The 25,469-nt window shown below is 22.2% G+C and overlaps 1 protein-coding gene across 1 annotated transcript; it reads right to left on the minus strand.

Moving 5' to 3' along the window:
- LOC129616047 (protein yellow-like) lies at positions 1–24,577 on the minus strand. Its single transcript, XM_055531492.1, has 3 exons — positions 24,439–24,577; positions 1,622–2,151; positions 1–1,537 (listed from the first exon to the last, which is right to left on the minus strand). Exons 2-3 carry the CDS (start codon positions 2,103–2,105, stop codon positions 456–458), a joined length of 1,566 nt encoding a protein of 521 aa, XP_055387467.1. The 5' UTR covers positions 2,106–2,151; positions 24,439–24,577; the 3' UTR covers positions 1–455.
- Positions 24,578–25,469: the final 892 nt, after the last annotated feature.

Here is a 25,469-nt window from a genome sequence, read left to right on the forward strand (position 1 = left end):
CCGGATGAAACGGAAATGATATTTGACTATTACAGTATTAATTGATGTCCGGGGTAAAATTTTTAAATTATAGTTTTACGAATTAATTATTATAATTGGATTACAAATTTATTTCCATTTAAAAAAATTAACAATTTGTAAAATGCCCTCATAATTCTATTTATTTAAAAAATTATTTAATTTCAGAATTTCACTATACCTATTTATACTTTTGTTGTGGAATTTAATTTGTCAATTAAAATGAGTTTTGTTAGAATTAAAATTTAATTGTTAATATTAAAGATTAACAAAATGGTTGTATTATTTATTTTATATATAAGCTAATTTTCATTTCTTATAATAAATTTTTTAATTTAAATAATCTTTGAGCTTCTGACTATAAAAATCTATGTACATATATATATATATATATATAAATATATGTATGTATATATATGAATTAAATACTTTTCATTTTACAAACGTAAAATTGTGGCAATAATTATTGTTAAAAATATACTGAAATAATTAAAAGTATTTCTATAACCTCCATTATAATATGAATATGGATTACCACCTTCTAAATGATTAAAGAATGGTGTTGTTGATGAAATACCTATACCATTATTATTAATATAAAATGGATCAACTTCTGGTCGTATATATATACCACCAGCTTCAGGTAATATATTACCTGGTCCAGGACCATTTGTAATAACATAACTTTGTCCACCAACTTTTGCTCTTAATATACGAAAATTGACAACATTTGGATTTAATCGACCAGCAACAAAATTATGTAAACGATTGATAACAACAAATAAATGACCGCTTTCATCAAATGTCATACCATCAACCCATTGAATATAGTCATCATCTTGTGCAATAATATGTTGATTATTTGGTGTAAAAGGTTGAAATGAATCCCATGATGCAATAGCATGATCCTTTAATAAACCAAAATATAATATACCACGATTATCCATAATCATACCATCAGTTTGTGAATGTTTTAAACCATAATCTGTTACAGTTTCAAATACTTGACGTGGTGTTGAACGTCTAGGAAATTCTGGATCACGTAATATTGAAGCTGGTATCGAATATAAATGATAACTTGATAATGGTGAATAATAAACATTACGTTCATAATTTTGTTCAGCTAATCCAATTTTTGGTGAATTAATTGTAAGAGTATCACCAGTTTGTGGATTATAGTATGGACCAAGTGCAATACCATCAATATGAATTGAAAAACGTAATTGTGTACCATTAACAGCAAAATCAACAGCATTTAATGCTGCTCTCATTGAATTTGGTTCACGTATTTTCCATGATCTATTTAATCGTTTCGAAAAAACAACAATACCTGGATCAGAACCACTATTGTCTGTTATGTAAGCGAAACTACCAAATGCATCATCGATAACAATTTTATTTAAATAATTTGTACCCCTGGCTACAACCTCTTCAGGGAATTCATAACGATGTACTATTGTTCCATTTTTCTTTAAATCCATAATTAAAAGTTTTGGTGGACATGTTTGAATTGGACGATCTTATTTTAATTTAGAAAAAAAAAATATTTAAAATTTTAAAATAATATGTATTAAATTTTAGAATATTTTTAAATTGGTCTTACCCGGTCTTAAAGTATGTATTCTTCCTGAATCAACAGCCCATAAGAAACCATTACCATCGATAGCAATACCTTGAACAAATTGTAAAGCACGACAATCTCCTTCCCTATTCATTTCCCATGATGGGAACGGTTCTACTAAAGGATCAGTTCTACCATTTTCATCAGGTGTTATTACCCATCCTAATGTTGCTGGTACACCAGGTAACATTCTTGGCATTGTTAAATATAAACGATTTGCAAATGCCTTAGCATCACTTATTAAAATATTTTGTTCAACAAATTCGCCAGCTTGTCGTGCTTGTGCTCTTTCAAAATCTGTTCTATATGCAAAATCAATTGTACGCCATTCATAGACAACACGAAATTGTCTTTCACTAACTGATACTTCCTCTGGAATTCTTGGTTCATTTTGATATATTTGTGAATTAATTAGAACTAGATTACAACTAATTAATAAAACTAATAGAAATAATATATTTATCATCTTGTTGATTTTTGGATTAATTCGATAATTGTTTTACTTTTAAAACCTGAAAAAGAAATAATAAAATAAATATGAATAAAGAGTTAAAAAATTTTATAATACAAACGTGTGATTAATATACAAAAATAAAACAATAAAATAAAATTATAAATACTAAATTTTTATGTTTGACTGTTTTAGTGGTAAATATACCAGGCACCATATATAAATTCAATTTTTATAGCATTAATCAATCAAACAATATTTAAATATTTTTTAATGGTTTATAGTAATTTAATCTTCACCATATAAAACTGATGATTTATATTTTTAATAAATTGTTGATTATCTGAATAATTGAACATTTTTAACAATAAATTTTGTATCATACAAGAAAAATTCAGTAGCGAAAATTTTTTGTTACTTCTTAAACAGTATGAGCAATTAAATGTCAGCAATATTTTTAATTCGAACTCTTAAATATATTCACGTCAGTGTATAAGAGAAAATATTTTTCAAAATCGTAAATTAAAATTGAAAAATTTGATTTATTATAATAAGGACAAAATTAAAAGTAAATATGGACAAAATTACAAAAATTTGTATAAGGCAGAAATCGAATTTCGATACATCGATTCAATTTGAAATTTGCAATAATGAATTCCATAATTCGAGTCTCGAAACTTATTTGATTGAAATTTTATTCTAGTTAATTTGTAATGGCTACAAAATTATGAAGTTTTTAAATTTTCTCGAATTATTATACTAGTAATTCGTATTCTAAATTAAAAAATTGTGTCTCAAAACTTACGTTTATAAGTTTTAAACAAACTGATTATAAATAATAAAGCAGTAGAACTGTTCTATAATACAAAAAGTTGTTTAATATTCGTGTTGCTTGGAATACTCTAGTTTCTTTACTAAATCAATTAAGTTTAATATTTTAATATTTAAATTACGTTTTTATATGATAATTACAATTTACATGTTTGATTAAAGATTTATAACTATAATTTAAAGTTTATTTATATAAGAAATATGTATAATTTTCAAATTAATACAGTAAGTGACTCCATACATGTTGTTTATTTTTTTTTTTAATTTAAAAATTTAAAATCTGTGTATTATTTTAATTTGTTAATTAAAAAATTAGCAAAAGGAAATTAATTCACTAAAGGATGTTAATTAGATGACTAAACTTATATATATATGTATACAATGGGGTACAATGTGTAATATTATTTTTATAGACATGTACATGTACATCAATCAACACAATATTATATACCTAACTTACATATGTACACATATTTTAAAATTTTTTACAAAGCTTCGAATTGTAGAAAGATAAAGTCATAATTTAAAATTTTAAAATATGGGATAGGCAAAAAATCTTTCGTGAGATGATTGCTAATTTTTGCTACTCAATTCAATTATAGGAATTTTATTAAAAAAAAAATGATGAATAATGTTATAAATGTATAATGATTAAAAAAATGTGTAAATTAATTTATTCCCTAAATAATTAAAGAATTTAATTTATTATTATTACAAATTTAAAATTATAATATATTATATAAGTTATTTGTTGTACAATGTGTTTTGAATTTTCATTTTGCCAATTTTTAATTTTACTTAACAATTAAAAACCCATTAATTTATATGTTTATACAAGCATGTTTCTGATAATCATAAATTTCCAATAATCATTAAAAATTAGGATGAAAGGGAATAATTATTTGGGCCTGTTCGGTATTTCAGTCCTTAGTTAGATTTGATGTACAGTATATTTTTTACTAAAATACTGCAAATTTGTAGTGCTTGATTTTGAAGTATTGTTTTGCAGCATGTTCTGTAACGCATGCGGCAAGTAAAATTTTAAAAGAGTTTAAGCACATGAGCATTTTAGAAAATTTCATTGCAAAAGTGATTTCCAACATTAAAATGTCGGACATTGAAGACGATTTTTTAAATTAATTTGAAATTTATCTTTACTTTTTTTTTTCATTTATGCCCTGAAATATTCGCATTTTCAACAAATTCGTAATAAATTCGAGCTTCATTTTTTAATTTTTTATTTAAAATTGATTAGTTAAATCAACAACTGACTTTAATTTTGACATACTTGCGCATAACACAAAATTGATAGGGTCAAACTTTGTAGTACTTCAAATATTGACAAACTTTTTTAATTCTGATTAAGAACTTGCAGCGCATCATGCAATACCGAAAAAGTCTTTTGTTATTATAAAACTTGAAAAATAAGCAAAATATTTTCAAGTAAGTTTCTGCAAAGAATACTTTAATGAATTTCTACAAAAGTACTGTCGGAAGCGTTTTCTTACGACTGCGTAAACAAAAAAGTGTTGTGTAAACTTGCACATGTAAGTACAATAAATTGTTGTGTCGGGCGCTCAACCTAAATTTAATAATATTTTAATTACATAATAAAGTAAAGTATAGACACAAACAAAAAAAAAAGCTGTTCAAACTTTAAAAGAAGGGTTAAAATACTGAAAATATTCCAAAAATTTTTATTTTTAAATTAAAGATAAAGAAGTACATTATGTATTTTATTCTATATCATGAGTGCTTAATCGCATATTTAAATTCTATTTTCATTAATATAATAATTGAATTAGGGTCAAAGTTTTTTGTTTAAAAAAAAAAAAAAAAATATTTTTACGGATGATTATATTTTTATTATTTTGACCTTAAAGATCATTAAATGATATAGTAATAATATGAAGGTAATTTACAAAAACAGAATAAAAAAAAAACAAAATTATTTAATATTTAAAATATTTGAAAAAAAAATATTTAAACGAATATATTTACCATATTCTATACAATATTTACAAAATTTAATTGTCTATAATAAACTTTTGTTTTTGCTTTATAAAACAATGGGGTAATTTAGATTGTTAGCACAGGCAAGGGACATACGCACAAATTTTTCGAAAAATTTATTCAATTAAATTTTAGGTTTTGTTTTATTCTTGTAACCATACTCAAAATTTAAAGTTTTAAAACAAATGTGAATGTCATTGCCATCAATGTCATACATATTTGATAGTTCTCGTAAATTGAGTTTGAATAGTTGTAGCTATATCTTTTGCTCATTTAAATAGAATCATCATTTTCGATAATAGCACCCCTGATCAGAAATGGTAAAATTGAAATCAATTAACTTTATTTAGCAGTTGAATTTATATTGTTCAATAAAATCAGTAATATTGTTGATATTGTTGACACCAAATTTAAAATTTCTGGTCGGGGAAGAATTTTCCCGCTAGGTGGAATTTAACCATCTTTGTATTACAAGAAATTTATAAACATGAAAGAAAAAATTTAAAATAAGTAACATTTTCTATTTAATCATAAAGACCTTGGGAGCAAAAAAATAATTAAAACTTTTATTTTTTAAACATTAATTTAATATTTTTTAAGATTATTATGTGATTTTAATTATACACTTTAGTTAAAAGATTAAACTAAAAAATATTTTAATGCAGCAGCACAAAAATAATTTTAGTGTCAAAGTTTAGTTTAATGTTGTTTCTTTTAACTATTCTAGAAAGATAGAGGCTATTCAAAGCAATGTAATAAGACATAAAAAATTAAATTCTAAATTTAAGAATCCAGTTTAACTTTAAAAAGCGTCTTATGTGAAGTATAATGGCATATAAGAGAAAAATGTTGGTGAGTAATAATTTAATTACATAATTACTTATAACACAAAAAATTTCGATTTTTTTCTTTTTGGGTTCATAAATCAATTATAATGAAATTAGATATGGATCTATCATAATGAAATGCTGAATAATATAATTTAGTAAGAAACGTAAAATTTAAGGCAAAAAAATGTCAAACTTGTCTTGTAATTCTTTTTCACTAACAATATTTATATGTATGTATTTGCTAATCATAAAAATATTTTGATTTTTTATTACAATTTCGCTTTTTTTTTAAAATTATACATATAAAATTTAATTTACAAGAATTATCTAATATGGTGGTTGTAAATCAAAGTTAGAATTGGTGAATAAAATGTGCGGGATTTGAAATTAGTCATTAATACAAAAATAATTCTATAATTTTTTCTTATAAAAATTTTTTTTTTCATTATATTTTAGTTAATCTTTTATGATTTGGCTATTGTATATTAAGTCGCTTTACTATGAGACTTGGTGTAGCGTAGTTTAAGAGATTTAGGGGTTGTTTGTCTATCCCGCTATTTTACTCGGAAAGTGAGTAACTACTGTATACTTGTATAATCTAATTTTCGAGTTACAAAAATTATTTCGTATTGCGTATCTCGTTTTTTTCTCACATGCTTGTTTTGAAAGTGAAGAAAAGTGAGAAAAAAGGCGAGATACAAGATCAGACTGTTAATGGAATGTGAATACTACGACAGTACGATGAGAGTATGAGTTATATTATTTAAGTGACATTTATATTCTGATATATAACATTATCAACAAAATATTCCGAGATTACGAAAGTATATGTACATATATACTCTTGTTCGGAAAGTAGAAAATTATTATTTAATTATTGGACGGCATAATAATATATTAAATAAGCACAAATTTCGATTCTGCTGTATTTCGAAAATTCAGTTTAATACTAAAAATTTTTCGCAATACAATATTATATGAAAATTGTAATATAAAAATATTATATGAAAATTGTCTTCTTTCTCTTCCTGATTTTAGAAAGCTATAGTTAAAATATTAAAGAGCATAGAACATAAAACAAATTTATTCAAAACTTGATAAAATTAATATTCAGTGTGTTATTTAATGTAAAATTGTTATACAATTCAATTTTCTTCCAAAAAAGAAGAAATCTTATAAACTTGCTTGCGAGTTAAGAATATACGAAATTATTGCTTTGTTTATATACGAATTACGAAATTTTTGTTTACGTTTTATGGATATCAGGTGGCGGAGAGAACACAATATGTCTATCCAATGAATATTAACAACATAATAAACATATTAAAATTATGGTAATATTATAATTTAATTTGAATAAAAAATATTTGACTGGTTTTTAAAGATTTAATTATTTTTTTTTTGTAGTTAAAGCTCTTTCTAATTCTTTGAACTGAAAATCTTTATGTTTTGTCCAGAATAATAAAGGAAAAGAAAATTTATGACCGGAAAAAAGTTTTTGAATTATAATAAAAATAAAAAAAGAATGTTGTAGAATTTGGAAAATATTTTTCTATAGTAATTATACATATACATATGTACATACAAATATACAGGCAGTATTCTGAATGTGCCGAAAAATATTCTAATTTTTCACCATTAAAACTGAATTTTTTTTTTATATTCACTTTTATTTTTCTAACTTTAACAAATTGAAATGACGAAATTTTTGCAAAAAAAAATTTATTAGTGATTTTATTGCTTTTTATATTTTGTTTTGAATAAATAAGCACAATTTTATGAATATTTTTATGTTTATGTCTTGAATTACATTACTTGTGTTCCATTTAAGGGTATATAACACTTTAAATTAGTCCGAACAATTTGAGAATAGTTTGTAAATGGCCAGCTGTTTGTTTCAAAACAAAAATTGAAATATTAAAATTGAATTTAATTATTAAGGATTTGACATTTGTTTTCCGTACAAAAATATAGAAAGCCATGTACCGGGAGGGAGTGTGCTTCTAACTATCACCTCCCAACTATACTCTTTTGTATAGGTCATTGTAGTACGAAGTATTGTACACTTGATGTGTTAAAATTTTTAAGTATTGTATTTATTAAAAATTGTGATATTATTTATAAAATTATTTGTAAATTTTGAATTCTATTATAATATTATTTATTCAATATCTAATAACCACCTGCACAAAAGTTGACTTATTGTATACGATTTTGAGAACCACTGTTCAATTCTGTTCTATTTGAATAATTTATAACAATACTTAAATACAACTTCCGAAAAATTTCTTATTTAACCCAGGAATCACTTTTCTCTTTCCTATACATACATCACATTACATACTAGATTGTATATATATACATTACATACTAGTAATGTAATAGAACTTTATAATTTTCAATTACTTTCTTATTCTTTATTTTTTAATTTTCTAGTCAACACTTTTATAATATTTAATAATAAAGATCGCAGAGTCATTCATTTCAACAATTGTTCAACCAAATGATCTTGATTTCATTATTTAACATTTTTCTCACTTAACTAATTAAATTTTGTTATATAATTTTGCTGATGTCTTTAAGTTTGTTTAAGAAAGTTTTAATAATAACAAATTTTTAATTTAACTTTTGCGTATTTAACTATGCGCCACCGACGTTCACCGGCGTAATTACATGAAAGATCTCAGTATATTTTTGTTTTTTTTCTCATTTTATTTAAAAATTTTTATTTTCTAATGTGTATACAAACTTTCTCTCTTAATTACATTTAAAATTTTTTATAACTCTAATTACATTTATTAAAATTTTTTCTGTAATATGAGAAAAGAGGTTAAAATTTGTATGAAATTGTGTAATTTTATGTAGCTATTCTAATAAATCTTAATAATTTTTATGACTTTTAATTTTGAAATATTTTGATCTTTAGAAAAGTTTTAAAATTTGTTTGTATGACTTTTTGAAAAAAAAATGAAATTTCAAAAATTTGTGAAAAAGTTTTTATGTTTTTTCGTTTTTTTTCCCTAGAGTTATAGAGTACGTATATAAATTTAATGGTATAATGTTGATAATGTAATCAACAAAACAAATATGGAGTATATAAAACCAGAGCAAATTAAAAAAGAAAAATTACTGCATAATTGAATTTCTTTTGCCCCTAGTATTTTTCTATTGCCACTTCACGTATAATATAGGGCTTACAATAATTTTGTGTTAACATGATGCTTACTAGTTTTCATTGTAAATTTTTTCTCATATAATAAAAGAAATCATAAAACTATTAAAAAAAAAGAAATATCACAATCATTTTTGAATAAATACAGTTAAATTAATTTTGAAAATTAAAACTAAATTAAAATTTCACACTGCGAGCATTTGAATATAAATGGCTACTTCATTCTTTTGAAAAAAAAAAAACAATCTACTATTTATTCCAAATTTTACTTTAAATTTTATGATTCCCATCGTAAATGCGAAATCAAATAGCTTATTTTATTTGAACTAAATTTTGTAAATGCTTTTTTTTTTGTCTTAATATGCATTCAAATGACATATAAAATTATGGATAACTAAAAACAAAATATAGTAACAGTGTGTTTTTAATTTTAATCACTTACTGCGCTGATCTCAAATTTTGTTAATTCAAATATTTTAGGTATGTATATTACAAAGTCCATAACCTATAAATTGGTGTTTACAACATCTTACTGAATTGTAGTAGATTTTTTTTTTGTTTTGTGTTTTTGTTCATGTTTTATCTTAATTTAATTAATAACACTTAAAAAATAATAGAAATTGTAATTTATAATGACATTTAATGTCAAAATTGTATAAGAAATTTTGATGTTATTTATGGTTCAAAATATAATTTGAACACACATTGAGAGAGAGAGCATTATTATTTATTTTCTCACACAATATACATTAAAATAAATGTTATTTTTAGTGTTTCCTTTCAATTAATTATATAATAAAATCATCAAAGGATTTCGTAAGAAACAAAAATTATTATTTTTGTACAAATTAAGTTATGCGAATTAGATTGAATTTTTGGGAAAAAATTTTAATATCCAGCAAAAAAATAAAATATAATTAATGAAAACAAATGGAAATTAGTGGAACTATTTAAAAAATTAATGCAATTTAAAACAGAACTAATTTAGATTTAAGTGTTGAAAAATTAGTATTGAAATTTTGTAATACACACATATTGGGTAATATTTCTGCCTTTTGTAGGTTAATAATAAAAACAGAACAATAATTTGTATTTTTGTAACATTAAGGCCGGCTACATAAGTTTTGTGGTATGTTCCCAAAATAAAATTTAAGGTCGACTAATCAATTATTTCTCAATATTTTAATCAATAAAAAAAGTGAAGTTTTAAATGTAAAATTTTTGTATTATTTAAAATAACTTAGAATTTTTTTTTAATTCATTTACTTAATTATTGTATAGGCTATGAAAATTATTAAATTAAAGTAATTCAAAATTTTTCGATTATAAGCACGCTCAAAATCAAAAATTCATATTTTTAAAAAAAAAATTTCGCTATAGCTATTTTCGATTTCTTAAGCGATAGAAACTGTATGCAGTAGAACAAAGATAAATTTTCAATGCAGAAGTCTAATTAGCTCACATTCTTGGCAACGATAACACACAGATATTTAAATTGAATACAGACTTTTATAAGAGATCCATTACAAGTTGCATAATGATCGAAGAAAACTTGACTCGCAATATGAAACATAAAATTTGTGTCAGGAGCCACAATATATGAAAATTCAATAAATTTGATGGTCAGCGACTCAAGAAAACAAAAATAATATAGCACTGGTTTGTATTATGAAACTTGGTTGTTATATTATTTTTTTCCATTAATTTTTTTCATTAATTTTTTTTGGTTTTTTTTTTTCTCAGAAGTGTTAAAAAAAATCAAAATTTTTGTTAGAACAATAATTACCAAGAAATCAACGTGAAGGAAATTACTCAAAAAACTTACTTGAAAAATTCACTTATAAAAGATCACTTGAAAAGATCACACAAAAAGGCACTCAAAAAAATCACTCAAAAAAAACACTCAAAAAATCACTCAAAAAATTACTCAACTGTGAGTGACTTTAGAGCTTTGTATAAAGGTCCAGATCCCAACTTTATACGTTAAGGCTGTTTTCATGTTAAAGCTATTCAAAAATCATCAAAAATGTGACCAACAGACTCACATACAATATTGGGCTCTTATTATAATAGATTACACCCAAATTAACTTTTTGCATTTTATTGGATAGATAAGATTTTAACCTGTTTACCTATTATATTTTCGAAATATTTTACTTAAAAAAATTCTGATAAATACGGATAATATGATTTTCATAATTAATTTGCAATTCGCATAATTTTATCTGATCCTTTAAGGTAAATATGTAATCATCAATTAAATTCGTATAAATAATTTGGATAAAAAATATTTTCTCGTCATATACAATATTTTTTCTTATAATCACATCAATGTCTTCATCAATTTATATTTTATAAATTATGCGTTCCTAAATGGCTATAATTGTTTTTAATGAGCTTTTATATTTATAGAATGAAAATATTTATAAATCATAAAAATTACAAGTATTTCTCATATTGAACTGTACACCAATAATGGAATTGGTCAATTACCAATGAATCAATGTATTTAATAAATTTATAGATATAATTAAATCTTATCTTATAGGAATAACTATGTTAGTTACAAGTAAATGATTTAAAGAATGAATGGTTCATAACCAAAAATAGAAATTTTAATGATTAACTAAAAAATTTTTATCTTCTTCAATTTTTTTTTTTTTTTTGATCAAACATAACATTATTGTTCTTTCAACATATTATATAATATTTTTTGTTTTTCCACCCAGATAAGCTCGATTTTAAATTTTTTTTCTTTGGTTTATCTAAGTTTGTTTTGTCTTCTAGTTGGTTTTCTTTTTGTGTTTCGTATTAAATGACTCCACCTGTGTTTATGTCTCATCATTATAGAAAACAATACAAACAGACCGGCAGATGAAGTCAATTTGTTTCAATATTATTGTTTTGTTTTTTCTTTACAAAATTATGTAATTTCTTTGTCAATTGGTCATTGTATTTTCGTGTTTTTTTTTTTAAATATTTTGTTTGTTTTAAGCAAAGTATTTTTTGTTCCTCCTATTCAATTTTGTTTTTTAGTTATACACAAATATATATATGTAAATATATTAAGATAAATATACATATATAAAGAATAACATTGTTAACAATTATCTACACGATTTTGAATAGATTTTACTATATTTCTCTATACTTCTATCTATTATATATTCTCATAGTTGTACGTGTATATTAGATTTAGTATAAATTTCAAAAATCACTGATGTATGTAAAAAGTGAAGTAAAATAAACAGACAAACAAATAAATAAATAAACAAAAAAAAAATATGTGTTAATCCAAACTACAAACTTTTTTTTTTAAATTTAGACAAGAATTTCTTTTGTTCATTATTTTTAGGTTTTATTTAATTTTAGAGGATTACCTTATAGATAACAATCTTTACGATTGAAGGTCTTAAATTTTTCACAAAAATTTAAAAATAATTTTTTTTTTTTGGAAATAATAAACTTACGTGTATTCATGTAATATGCAGTTTAACTTACATTTGATGCGTTCAGCGTATTAGCGGCCCACTTGCAAAAATAACATTTCGATTAAATTTCGATTGACATATTTTTAAAAGCAAAACGAACTTATTACAAATTAGAGTGAAAAGAGGAGTAAACTAAGTAAGAGGAGTAAACTAACTCTTTATTACAACTCTATTGAGAATAGGCCACTAATGTGCTGAGCGCCTCATTTGTAATAATTTATGGAATTAAGCTCATTTTTAAAAGTATGTCAAATAACTATACGAAGCGAGTTGAGATCAGCACAAGAGGAAATTCGATTCAGTCGCTTTCTTTTAAATAAGCAAGCGACAAGTAATTTTTATAGAATTTCCTTGGCTTTAAAATTATAGTAAAATTAATTTTTGTAATTCAGCTTATGAATTGTGTATATATTAGTACGATATTCTGGAAATTGTGAATTCACGGTCGCGGATTGCTTTTAATTGAAATTTTTGTAGTTTGCAAGTTGTAATAGAAATTAATAAAAGTTAATAATTTTGTTTATAATTTGGGTAGAATATCTCGTCTGAGAAGTATCCAATTCTCTTTTCCATTGTAAAATATTTAAAATTTCTTTCTGTGTAAAGCAAAACATTTATTTTAAAATTTTGTATTAAATTTTAAACATTTTCTAGTGTTTGTGTTAAAAACTAAATAAGTATTTTATTCAAATTTCATTTATAACTCAAAATCTTATTCAAAAATTAATTTTAAATTTTAATTCATTTATTAGAGTAAATTTTTAATCTTTTCCATTTATTATGAATGCATAATCTGATAATCTTCTATATTATAAAATTTTCACTTATTCTTAAAAAATATTTTACGCTACACTATAAAATCGCGTATAAGAAATGAAAATGAAATTTAAAAAAAAAATAAAAACCTTCTCCATGCTTTAAAGCTTATCATAAATATTAGCAATTTTATACTAACAAAATTACGTACATATATACCTATGTACATATTGTTAAATTCATAATAATTCACACAATGAAAACTGTGAAGAAAAATAGACGTGACTGAAAAAGAAAAATTTAAAATCAAGTTTTTCTCTTAAATTTTTTGTTATTTTTTTTTTATTATTTTCGCAAATAACAGATTAGCCTTGCTGAAGGGCACTGAACATAAAAGAAAAGCGCATATTTTTCGGATCATAATTATCAAATATACAAAATGAATAAATACAAAATATAAGTTATATTGTGTGTACAATACTAATATACACACATTCTCATACAATATAAATGTGGTAAACGAAAGACAAACGTTTTATCATAATTTTGTGGTTTTGTGGGTGAACAAACTAAAAAATTTTCAAAATTGTATGAATACAAAGCTATAATGTTATTAAGTTAAAAATGCGATAATTATATTTTTTGAATTGTAATACAAAACTTCTTCAAAATTGGTTGCGGTATTAGTTGTGTGAATAGTTAGGAAAATATTCATAGGCACATACATACATACATAAATTTTCTTTCAAATTTTCATTTGTTTTTCGTTTTTAATTTTTAAAATTGCATGTAAAATTTATTCCCATTATAAAAATGTATGTATAATAATATATATATAATTTCATATATATATATATGTATTCATGTTAATGAAATAGATAGTTAATTCCGATTTCCTGAAGAAGATAATATAATATATTATATTATTGCAGTAACTGTTATACTTGTATACTATATACATGTGAATATTGTGTAGTATATAGACTTTGTTTTATAGAGTAAAAAAAATGTTTATAGACAAAAATTTGATCCTTCTTTTATAGGAAGATTGAAAAGAAAACGAGAAAAATTTTAGATAACATTTAGGGTTATCATACCTTTATATGTTAAATAATATTATACGAGAGAGAAATTTAGAGCTATTGATGAGAATCTGGCAGTAATTAAAAATAAAATATAGTATAAACGCTAAAAATATTTTGTCTCAACATTTACTCAGTACATTTTCAAACTTTGAAGAGGTAAACTCTTTTATTTTTAGCATATTTTCGCAATGATATTTTTGCAATGATATTTTTGCAATGAAATTGAAGAAAATATTGCTTATTTATTCCATTCTGTGTGGTGGTAGGTAGTCTGACCATAAGTGCTCGCTGTTCAAGACAAAAACCTGTTGTTTTATTGACAAGAAATTTATTTCCCCAAATTAAAATTTAATAGTAAAATTTAATAGTAAATTGTTATTCACTTAATGGTACAAGCTTTTTTTAATATCTGCATGTGCCAAAACATAGCGACTATTTTCCAGCTTTTTTCAACACAATTGCGTACTCTATTCATATATGGAGCAGTGTTTATAAAAAAGAAACAAAGTTGATGCAAAGGAAGGAGTTAAACAATGAAATGAGAACTTCAACTTCACAAGGATTTAAATACAACACAACGTTCTGATATTGGAGCCCTTCATAAAAAGTATGTTAGTATAACGAATTTACATTTCACCACAGCAGATAATATCAACAGCAACACTTATACATATTATGTGTAATAATAGGGTCCATGATTACCAAACTAGGGGTGTTAAAAATATCAGAATTAATTTATTATTTTTATTATACTATTGTTTATACTACTGTCTTATTATACTATTGTACTCTGTACGAACAACTGAGCTCATTTTGGCATATTAATGAGAATAATTTAAGTAGTAGAACGGAAATGTGCTACTTTATCTACTTGATTTGAATTATTCAAATTACACGTAGGTTTTTTCTTCATTTAATGAAAATAGTTTTATAAAAATCAATATTTTTTTAAATGAAATTCTTTAATTTATATTTTGGACTACCCATACAAACTGCAGATTATTTCTGTGATAAAATTTTGTGTATACAAACATCTTCACAATAATTTACACCGCGGATAGTCAAAAAAGTTCAAAGTAAATTAAAAATTTTATATGATTTTTTTTTCAACAATGTGGTAACTAATTAGTTAAACTAATATTTAAATTTTTAATTATTTAAATATTACAAAAAAAAAAAACTAAGAAATTCATAACATTTACTAAAATTTTTTTAGCGTCAAAACAAAAAGTTTGACAAATGCATAATAAAACTTCAAAACAATGACAGTATTCCAATTTTAGGCATTTTATTTACACATACACGTACACACTTTTAGAGCATTTTTAGGACGGAAAAAATAAATATTTTTTATTTAATTTACAAGGTTATATTTGATTTTTATTAGTTGTTAATTTAAAATTATTATTAATACAGTTGTTTATTTTAATAATTTGCACTTTATGTCACGAAGATCTTAGCTATTTTTTTGACATTTTGTTAATTACATACATATGTATAAATTTTTTTTGTTTTTAATTTAAATATTGCATATGTGTGGGCACAATAAATTTTAACAATAATTATAGTATAAATTCTAGTATATATATATATAAATATAAATTTTGTATATATCTAAATTTATTTTTTTGTAAAATGTGCTAACAAATTATGATTAAAATTGCTTTGCTAATTGTCAAAGTAAATGAAATCTTAATTTGAAGTTTTTTTTTCTTTGAAAATTTACTAAATAAATTTAACAAATATAAACAGTTACATCCATGCATGTATTCCCATTTTATGTTTGGAAAATTTAAAATCACCATTTTTATAATTTTGATAAATATTATGTCCACATCTTCAAAAGGATTGTTACGGTTCTATTTAATAGCTGTTCACGACACTTACATGTCGAAAGAAATAGTACTTTAATTGTTAATATTCTTTAGAGTCAATGGAATGAAATTGAGAAAAAAATAATAAAAATAAAACAGATCTGACACTATACAGGTGAAGTCTGCTGGATGATAAAATATCCATATGTTAAGTTTGAATTAACAAATCGAGCAAGCGTGGTAGAAACTTTGGTGATACATCAAATGAAACACTTTTTATTTTTAGGGAATTTGACCGTGAGAATTTTTGCACAGAGTTTTTTTTTTCATTACGGACTTCAGTCATTTGTGTCGTTAGAACTATTATAAGCTATTAAGGCAATGGAAATTTCATACGATTGCAGAACAGATGGAGGACGTAATCAGAGGAACGAGTTAAAGGCAGAAAAATTAAAAAAAATCTCTCCTCGTACTGGATTCGAACTAGTGACCTAGGCAGTGGATTCGAACTTTCTAGGCAGATATTCTATATGCCAATTGAGAGTTGAATATAGAGGTATGAAGAAATTTTGTTTTGTACTTTTCTCTTTGAAAAAAACAGAATTTGTTATACTACAAAATATAACAGTTAATCTAATGAAAAGATAAATTAACTATTGGCAACGCCGTAAAATATGCGATATAATAAACTCAATAATATTTTAAGCAATTAAACAAATTATTATCCTCTTTAAGTAAAATACAAACACAATTAAAATATAATATCAGAAAGTTTGCTACACTCTGTATTTAATAATTTTTTAATAAATTTCAAAAAAAAAAAACATTAATAATTATAAATGTTTGTTTAAAGACAGCACATATATGCTTAAGTATGTGAAAAAATATCATAAACAAACAAAAATCTAATTTATGTCGTGCAAATACCAGCCCATATTTTTTATATTTTTTTCCACATTTTTTTAAATGCACATTTTATTTAAATATTTGATTTCTTGCATATACAGAAAATATTAAACTAAAATTTGTGCTCATTTTGTTTTTTTCTTATACAAATATTTTAAAATATTTTCAATATAAAAATTATTAGAGGTGCATATATACGCCATTTTTATGTTTTTATTTTATTAAAATTTATAAAGAGGTGATAATTTTCATAACTTAATATTATACAAATTAAGTATTATATCTTAATTTTTTCTTTTAGTAAAAATATAAAATTTTTAATAATAAAATCTTTGATAATTATTTTATATTTTGAAAATTTTACCGTCAAGTTCATTATGTGATAATTTTTCAAAATAACAATTTAATTATATAAAATTATGTGTTAGGTTATGTTATGTATGGAGCGAATTTAAACAGCATCTCAACCATACAGGTCTTTTGTGCATCCTTGTGCTAGGTCATTAGAACTCAAGATTCAGGCTCCTGTCATGTACAACAATTTGTGAGAATCCAAATTCAAGTTCCCGAGAAATCTGTATCTAGAGCGGGTCAAGCCATCACACTCAAATAGGACATGAGTGAGTGAATTCCTCTGTGCCCTGGTCGCAGAATCTTAAGCATATGCAAAATATATGAGAATTTGATGACGATAAGATAAAAAGCTAATAATTATGGAAGTAGTATTGATACAATCTCTGAGAAATTGCTCTGATTTAGTAATATGGTAAAATATACAAAACTTTATAATGGCGAGAATATTCTAAAAATAAAACTCGATTTTTTTTTTATTTAAATTATGAGAATTACATGAGAATTCTTAGATCATCTTTATTCAATATAAGTTAAGTCAAAGGTGGGTTTTTATTATTTCTACCCTCGTTTTTTGTAAAATATTATCACGTATTTTTATTTATTATATGATATGATACAATAATCTTAGTTAACCATAATATTATATATATATATATATATATATTTATTTATTAAATATATTATGTTGTTTGTTTTGTCTTTAAACCCAACCCATATTTGTTTTTTCATATATTTTTTTTTAAATAAAATAATAATAATCCAAAAAAGAATTTTAAAATTTTCTAAAGGGGCGCCACTTTAATTTTAATTTCTATAATATTATTGTTTTAAATATATTTATTATTACAATATATACATATACATATATACGCAATACTTCGATATTGAAAAATGGTGTATAGGTGATTTTTAAAAATTTTTAGAAGAAGTCAATGTATTTGCCATTTAGAATTTAAACTAATTGATGTATAATGTGTGCGAGCAAGTAGATGATACCAATAAACACCTAATTGCTGTTAAAACAATTATTATTTCTGAAAAATCAATTTCTACCTACGATAACTATCGCCTACAGATGCTTTTATCTCCTTTTATACTCTTACAGGTTAATCAACTCTCAATTTCAAATTCTAACATTTTATTGTTCAAAAATTTTTTAAGAAGAAAAAATTTTCTCATATATTTCAAACATTTAGTTTGATTGTATATTGAAATAAAAAAAATGGTATGAAATGGTTTGAACGGTTTGATTCAAATATAAAATGTGTGAGAACAAATCTAATTATTTCGTATTCATTTAAAATATGGCTCTCATTATTAGTGATTAGATGGCGCTATATATACACAATTTTATTCTGAAATATTGTACAAACTTAGATTTTCTGATATTTAAGTTAATTAAATTAAAATTTTTAGTTTATTTTAATTTTGATATATCTATTTTGACTTAAAAAATTCTCTTGTATTTTTCTACTTATTCTTCTTATTCCTCATGCTTTAAAATAAGCTTCTTATTAATACTTATTTACCATCCATATAATGTGGATAGGCCTTGAATTTACTCAATAATAATAATAATAATAATAATGAAAATAATTTATTTATGGTAATAAGGTGTTGTGTAAGATAAAACAGTGCAAATAATTATTATATATACATTATATAATTAATATAGATATGTAAATGCATTATACATATTATATTATTTACATATTTAACTAAATATGATGAGCTCAATTATTAATGTATATTTACATATACATATGTATATATATATAAATTATAATTTTATTTTTACATTGTGGTAAATATCATTATACTTATATATAATATTTGCAATAATATAACGTGCTCATATAGTATAAAGTATATATTTTATTCAGATATATATCATATATATATCATATATATATATTTTATATATGTATATATATACTTTCTTACCGCACTTAATGTGTTTAGATTTCCTGTTAAAATTATTGTAATTTTCATATTTTTTAATATATTCATGTATAATTATATATATATATATAAGTATACATAATAAAGATTTTGCATGCAACCAGAAATTTTAGCTTTTATATTTCGGTAAATATTATTAATTTTATTATTCAGTAAATATTATAAAGGCAAGCCTTGGATATTACAAAAATAAAATATAGCATATAGACCACAATAACAATATTAAAAGAAAATCAAATTGGAAATTAATGAAGAAAATTTATATAACTTGCACTCTATGTGCTGATATATACATATATATACATATATTATGTGGTGATATATGATATTGAATTTATTGTTAAATTTTTTTATTTATTATACTTGGAAATTCATGCGTTTCTATCTTTGTATTTATTACGGAAGGATGTATGGTAAAGTTCATTCACGTTCTTAATAGTAGCGAATATATAGGTATAACATGCTTATTTTTACAGCAATAATTTAATATTAATTAACTACCTATATATGTAAGTAAATATAAAATTTGAAAATGATGTCTTAGAAAATTTTGAGGTTATGAAATTTATTTTAAAATTGAAATGGACTAAATTATATTAATAAAAATTTATAATTCAAAATCTTAATTGATTGGCAATATTCTTGAAATTGTTAGAAAAAATTCAATTATAATTAATCACATGTAAGAGCTCTTCCTGACTTCCTTGACCATAGAGAAGTGAGTTTCTATCAAAAACTCGACATCCGCAATTTAGTGTCATCACATAACCTCCTTTATTGTATGCAATGCGGTCGGTAAATATTCATTATTTTTTAATTTTGAAGAGCCCTTCAATTGAAATTTTATTTTTTTTACAAAATAGTTAATAAATATTTAATAATTATATTATTCTTTAAAAATGAATTTTCTTTATTATTGAAATTTCTTAATTAATTAAAATACATCATAGACCTTCAATAAAAATATAATCGATGATTAATTGTTACAAATCAATTTTAATTTATAATAATGACCTTTTATTATAAATTAAAATTTTTCTATTATATTTTTGTTTTTTTGTACTTTAGCGGATTAATTGCTTATAATTGAATTTGAAATCAATAAATTAAAAACAAAACCACAATTTTAAAATCTAATTTAAAGGGAAAAAAAATTATTATTTATTAAAGTTGTGAAAAATTAGTGAGGCGTGAATTTGATTTTTTTTTTTATGAAATTCTTAATATTCACCACAATTAATAAAACTAATTAAATATCAATGATTTATTTTGGTTATATTTGTACTCTCATTACATAATAATTATGTGAAGTTTTTTACAAAATAGAACACTTATATGCTTTATTGTTATATAGTTATAACAGTTTACATGTAATAAATTAACTGAGTTATTCGAGTAATATATTTGTTCAAATATTGTTGTATATAAATATTCAAAACTTGGTAGGTTCTTAAATTAGCGAATTTGAATTGAAATTCTATATAAAGTTTATTTGAAATTGTATTAAAAGTTCAGCATGCGAATAAAATTTGTTGTAAACTCTATCCTTTAAAAATTAAATTTGATAACACTATGTTTCAAATTTCACCAAATAAAATTAATAATTTGAAGAGACCTTGATGTTTGTTCAAACTGTAGGTTTATGAAATTTGTATAACGAAATTTTGTATGAATGAAGTATGAATGAAGTAATTCGTATGAGTTTGTATGTAAGTTATTTTGATCGCTTTCTTAAAACAAATCCTATATTATAATTAAAATATTGTATAACAAAACTAGTGTGGAAATTTATTTTTTTTTTAAATAAATTGTTTAAATATTGTATAAAAAGTAATCATAAAGTTTTTATACGCTGTATATGGTAATTATTGCACACTTAATATGTAATTTTATTTAAATAGTAAATTGTATATACTATCTATATGAATGTATTGTATATAGAGTGTTTATGATGATTTATTAGCTTGCATGTATTTTTAAATTGATGTGAATTTTCATATTGTACATATGTATTTGCACCTATTAATTTGATTTATTTTCTTCTACTGCAATGTTAAATTGATTACATTTGTGCCCAAACGCTAGTTCTTTATATTGTTATATAAACACATTTTAAATATAAAATTAAGCAGATTATTATTTAAATGTACATTCTTTCAGATTTCAGTTTAGATATGAACTAAACAGTCAATCAATGATTTTATGTGCATATGGTTTGATTACCCTGTTATATATATTTCAAATGACAGAATTGTTACAGTAGAATTCCGAAATGAAAATATTCAAAATTTATGATAGAAAAATTAATATGTGAAATTTGAGTAAAAATGGATGAAAATATTTTAGTATTTCTTTTAAAATTTTTTAGAAAAATAATTTAAACAAGAATATTTTAAACTATAAATGTATTTTAGCAATATGACACATTTACAAAAGTTAGTATGCTAATAGGAAATATACTAGAGTTTGAAAATTTTTTCAGAAGCAATAAGTTCAATGAACAAATTTAAATCTCATCTCCCAGAAACAACATGTTATACATATAGGTGTAACTTTGACTCCAAACCCATTTTTGAAATCTGAGAACTATACTGTTATAAAATGACTCATTTTTTATTTTAGTACTATTTTTTAACAACACTAACAATTCCGTATATAATAAGCCTATATATAAAACAATTTGAAAATAAAATTTAGTAAAAGGTATTTTTTTTATTTTTAGAAATAACTACATTTTTTAATAACTTTATTTAACTAATACCTATATTTGTAAATAATTACATATATAATTTGTATTATAGCATTCTGTTTGAATAAAATATATTAAATTTAATTAAATTGAACTTTAAATATTTATTTCTCATATTTTTCAATATTTTAGTACACAATCTAGAATATTGAAAATTTCATTAACGCCTACAAAATTATTGAAAAGATGATTATTATTATGGAAAATTTAATATGTATATATATTATATATATCTATATATATATATATATATATATATATATATATATGAATTAATTTTGATCTTGTACTTATGAGTTTTATATAAAGTTCAAGTTAAAATTTTAAACCAGTCTAATATACTATATAATTTATGTAGATGTTGTAAAAAAAATTTAGTAATATACCATCATTTAGAATTATTGTTATATACGTATAATTATTTTGAATTTTTTAATTTTATTGAAATATTTTTAAATTAAAATCAAGTTTTTTTTTTAAATTATTTAAAATATGAAAATATTTTTTATTTTATTTTTTAATATTGTAAAATTTGTTGTCTTTTGATTTTTAGCTCTAACAACCTACAAAAGTTTTAATTAATTAATAAAATATTTTTGTATAGTGTAGACTAAATAGAAAACAATACAAATAAGACCATAAATTCGAGACTAAAGAATTTTGAAAAAAAAAATTGCATAAACATATTACAAAATATTAATGAATTAAATTATATGTGAATAATAATGTGAATTATTGAATATACATTTATAGTAAATCAGAATATATACAGTGGCTTGCATTAAATTAAGTTCGGAGAATTTTTTTATGTAAACACATGAAATATATAACAAAATAATAAACAACAAAAAAACGTTTCAGTCGATCTTAACTGACTGCACTATACCCGTTACATCCTGGTAATCAGACTATAAAAATTAGTTTGTGAAATATTTAAAATTATATTTTCGTATTGTATGGTAGTTATTTCAACCTGTTGTTCGAATTAACTCAATTCAGTATCAGCTGCCCATTGCTAAAACGAAGAAATTTAAAGAAGTTTGGTGGTATTTATTTTATTCGTTTTTGAGTTATTTTGTAATTGGACGGGTGAGCTCATCTATATATCAGAATATATATACAATATGCTCATACCTCAGATAACTTCTACTGGTGCAGGCAATAATAAAAATAGGCTCAAAACGATTTATTATATTGTGCACTTTCGGAATGACTAAAATTAATTCAGAAATTCGGAATGTCTAAAATTGCATTTTACTATAACATATATATATATGTTTATTAAATAGTACTGCAATGTATATATTCACTGTATATATTATTGTGAAGAATAAACTTAAGAAATAACAGCGCCGTGCCCGCTTTAAAAAAAACACTATATAATGGTAATTAATATTAATTATATAAACTTGTTGTACATTTATATTATAACATCATGTACATTACATACATGCATACGTATATAAAATAATTAAGATCTTCTTCAATTAAACGTCTATAGGTATATTATATATATACATAAAATATATATATATATATCAGAATTGAAGTAGTTGATAATTAGATATTAAAATATTTAAATAGAATTTCAAAATTTTTGTAATAAATAATTAATGCAAAATACATATATATATATATATATATATATATGTAAATATAATATATACAAGTATATATAAAGTATATATGAAATAAATTCGAATATGAGATTATTAAAAAATCTTATATACTTGTTTGTAAATACCAATATTATAGATATATATATATATATATATATATATATATATATATATATATATATGCTTGTATATATATTCTATATATATATTTATTTTATTTTAATTATGATCAAGAAGTGATCATCCTTGAAATAATTTTTTTTTTCTCTATGTGTTCTTAATTTTTGTTTTTTTTTGTGTTTTTATTAAATTTATAATACAGTTTTTATAATATTATTATTATTATTCATTTAAATTTCATTCATTATTATTGTATATTAAATTTTATTCTTTTTGATATTTTGATTATTTTATTTTTTTTAGAGAAGATTAAAGAAAAAACGAAACTTGATTTTAATATAAGAAAAAAAAAAACGTGATTTTCGTTATCGGTTTTATTTGTATTTTTTGTTTTTATTATCAACTGATTTTTTTTTTATCTAAAACAGTTAAATATAGGGTATATAACATATATATAACATATAAATTTCGTATATATCACGGTTCATGTGAACCTATTTAGTAATTTAATAACAAATGTATGTGCATATGTATAGATAAATTGATTTGTTATTGTTAATAATAAAAATAAAAGAAAAAAAAATTTATTGAATATTTTTTTGTTTTTTGATACATAAATTTTTATTTTTATATTATACATACTTACATAATTTAATTATATTCACTTATTATTCAAACAAGAATATTTCAGGATATTTTAGGGATCGCGCGCGCGCAGTTGAATGCAAAAAATAAAGAAAAAATGACAATCCTTTTTATTTGATTCTTTTGTTTTCTTGTTTTTTGAATAATTTTATTCTTGTTATAATTATAATTTATATCGAAAAAGCCAAAGCAGACCGATTAGTTGGCAAACAAAAAATTCCTTTTTTTTTCTTAATTTTAATTTTAATAAATAAAATTATTATTTTTGTTTTGTGTTTGTCTTAATTGTTTTATTTTTAAATGGTTAATGTGATTGTTAATATAAAAATGGTGATCTCTGAAATATTTCAAAAAAAAAATTACATATATTAAATTTATAATTATTTATTTGTAAATTAAAATTCAAAAAATTTTGTTTATTTCTCGTTTCGAAACTTTTGAAATTAAATTTTCAATTTGAATTTAAAAATTTAAATTTTTTTTAGTATAACACTTTTTGTTATTTAAATCAAATGATTTTTTTCTTTTAATTTAAAAATTTTTTTCTAAAAACACTTATTATTTTTATTTATTTTAGTTTTTTTTCCAATTCAATATTTTTATTAGGCTTTTTTTTTAATATTATTGTTCCTTGAGTTCCTCTTCAGATTATTTTAAATTTAAAAAATAAAAATTTTATTATTAAAAATTAAATTTATTTTATTCTTAATTTTTAACTACCGAAAAACTTTTCAAAAATATTTGAAAGAAACACACAAAAAAAAAAAAATGAAGGAAAAATAATCAAAGACCACGTTTCTCACCGGAATTTCAATTGAAAATAATTTTAAAATTTTTTTTAAGAAAAAAAAATATACAAAATAAAATTCGCGCGTTTATTTTTGTTTTTCTCTTTAAATTCGCTTTAAAAAAGCTTTCCATTTAAAAAACTAAAAAAAAATTATTTTATTTTCAAAAAATAAGACGAAGAAATAAAAATTTACTACAAAACTCTGTTAAGCGCGAACTTCAAAACTGGGAACTTTTTTTGTT

The sequence above is a fragment of the Condylostylus longicornis genome, unplaced genomic scaffold (genome assembly GCF_029603195.1).
Source record: "Condylostylus longicornis isolate FDR11 unplaced genomic scaffold, ASM2960319v2 ptg000162l, whole genome shotgun sequence".
Taxonomy (NCBI): Eukaryota; Metazoa; Arthropoda; class Insecta; order Diptera; family Dolichopodidae; genus Condylostylus; species Condylostylus longicornis.

Bases quoted from the DNA above. Each gene is read 5' to 3' on its own strand.
- LOC129616047 (XM_055531492.1), bottom strand. From the start codon at position 2,105: ATGATAAATATATTATTTCTATTAGTTTTATTAATTAGTTGTAATCTA. The intron at 1,538-1,621 runs GTAAGACCAATT...AATTAAAATAAG, and splicing joins AATACATACTTTAAGACCGG to ATCGTCCAATTCAAACATGT.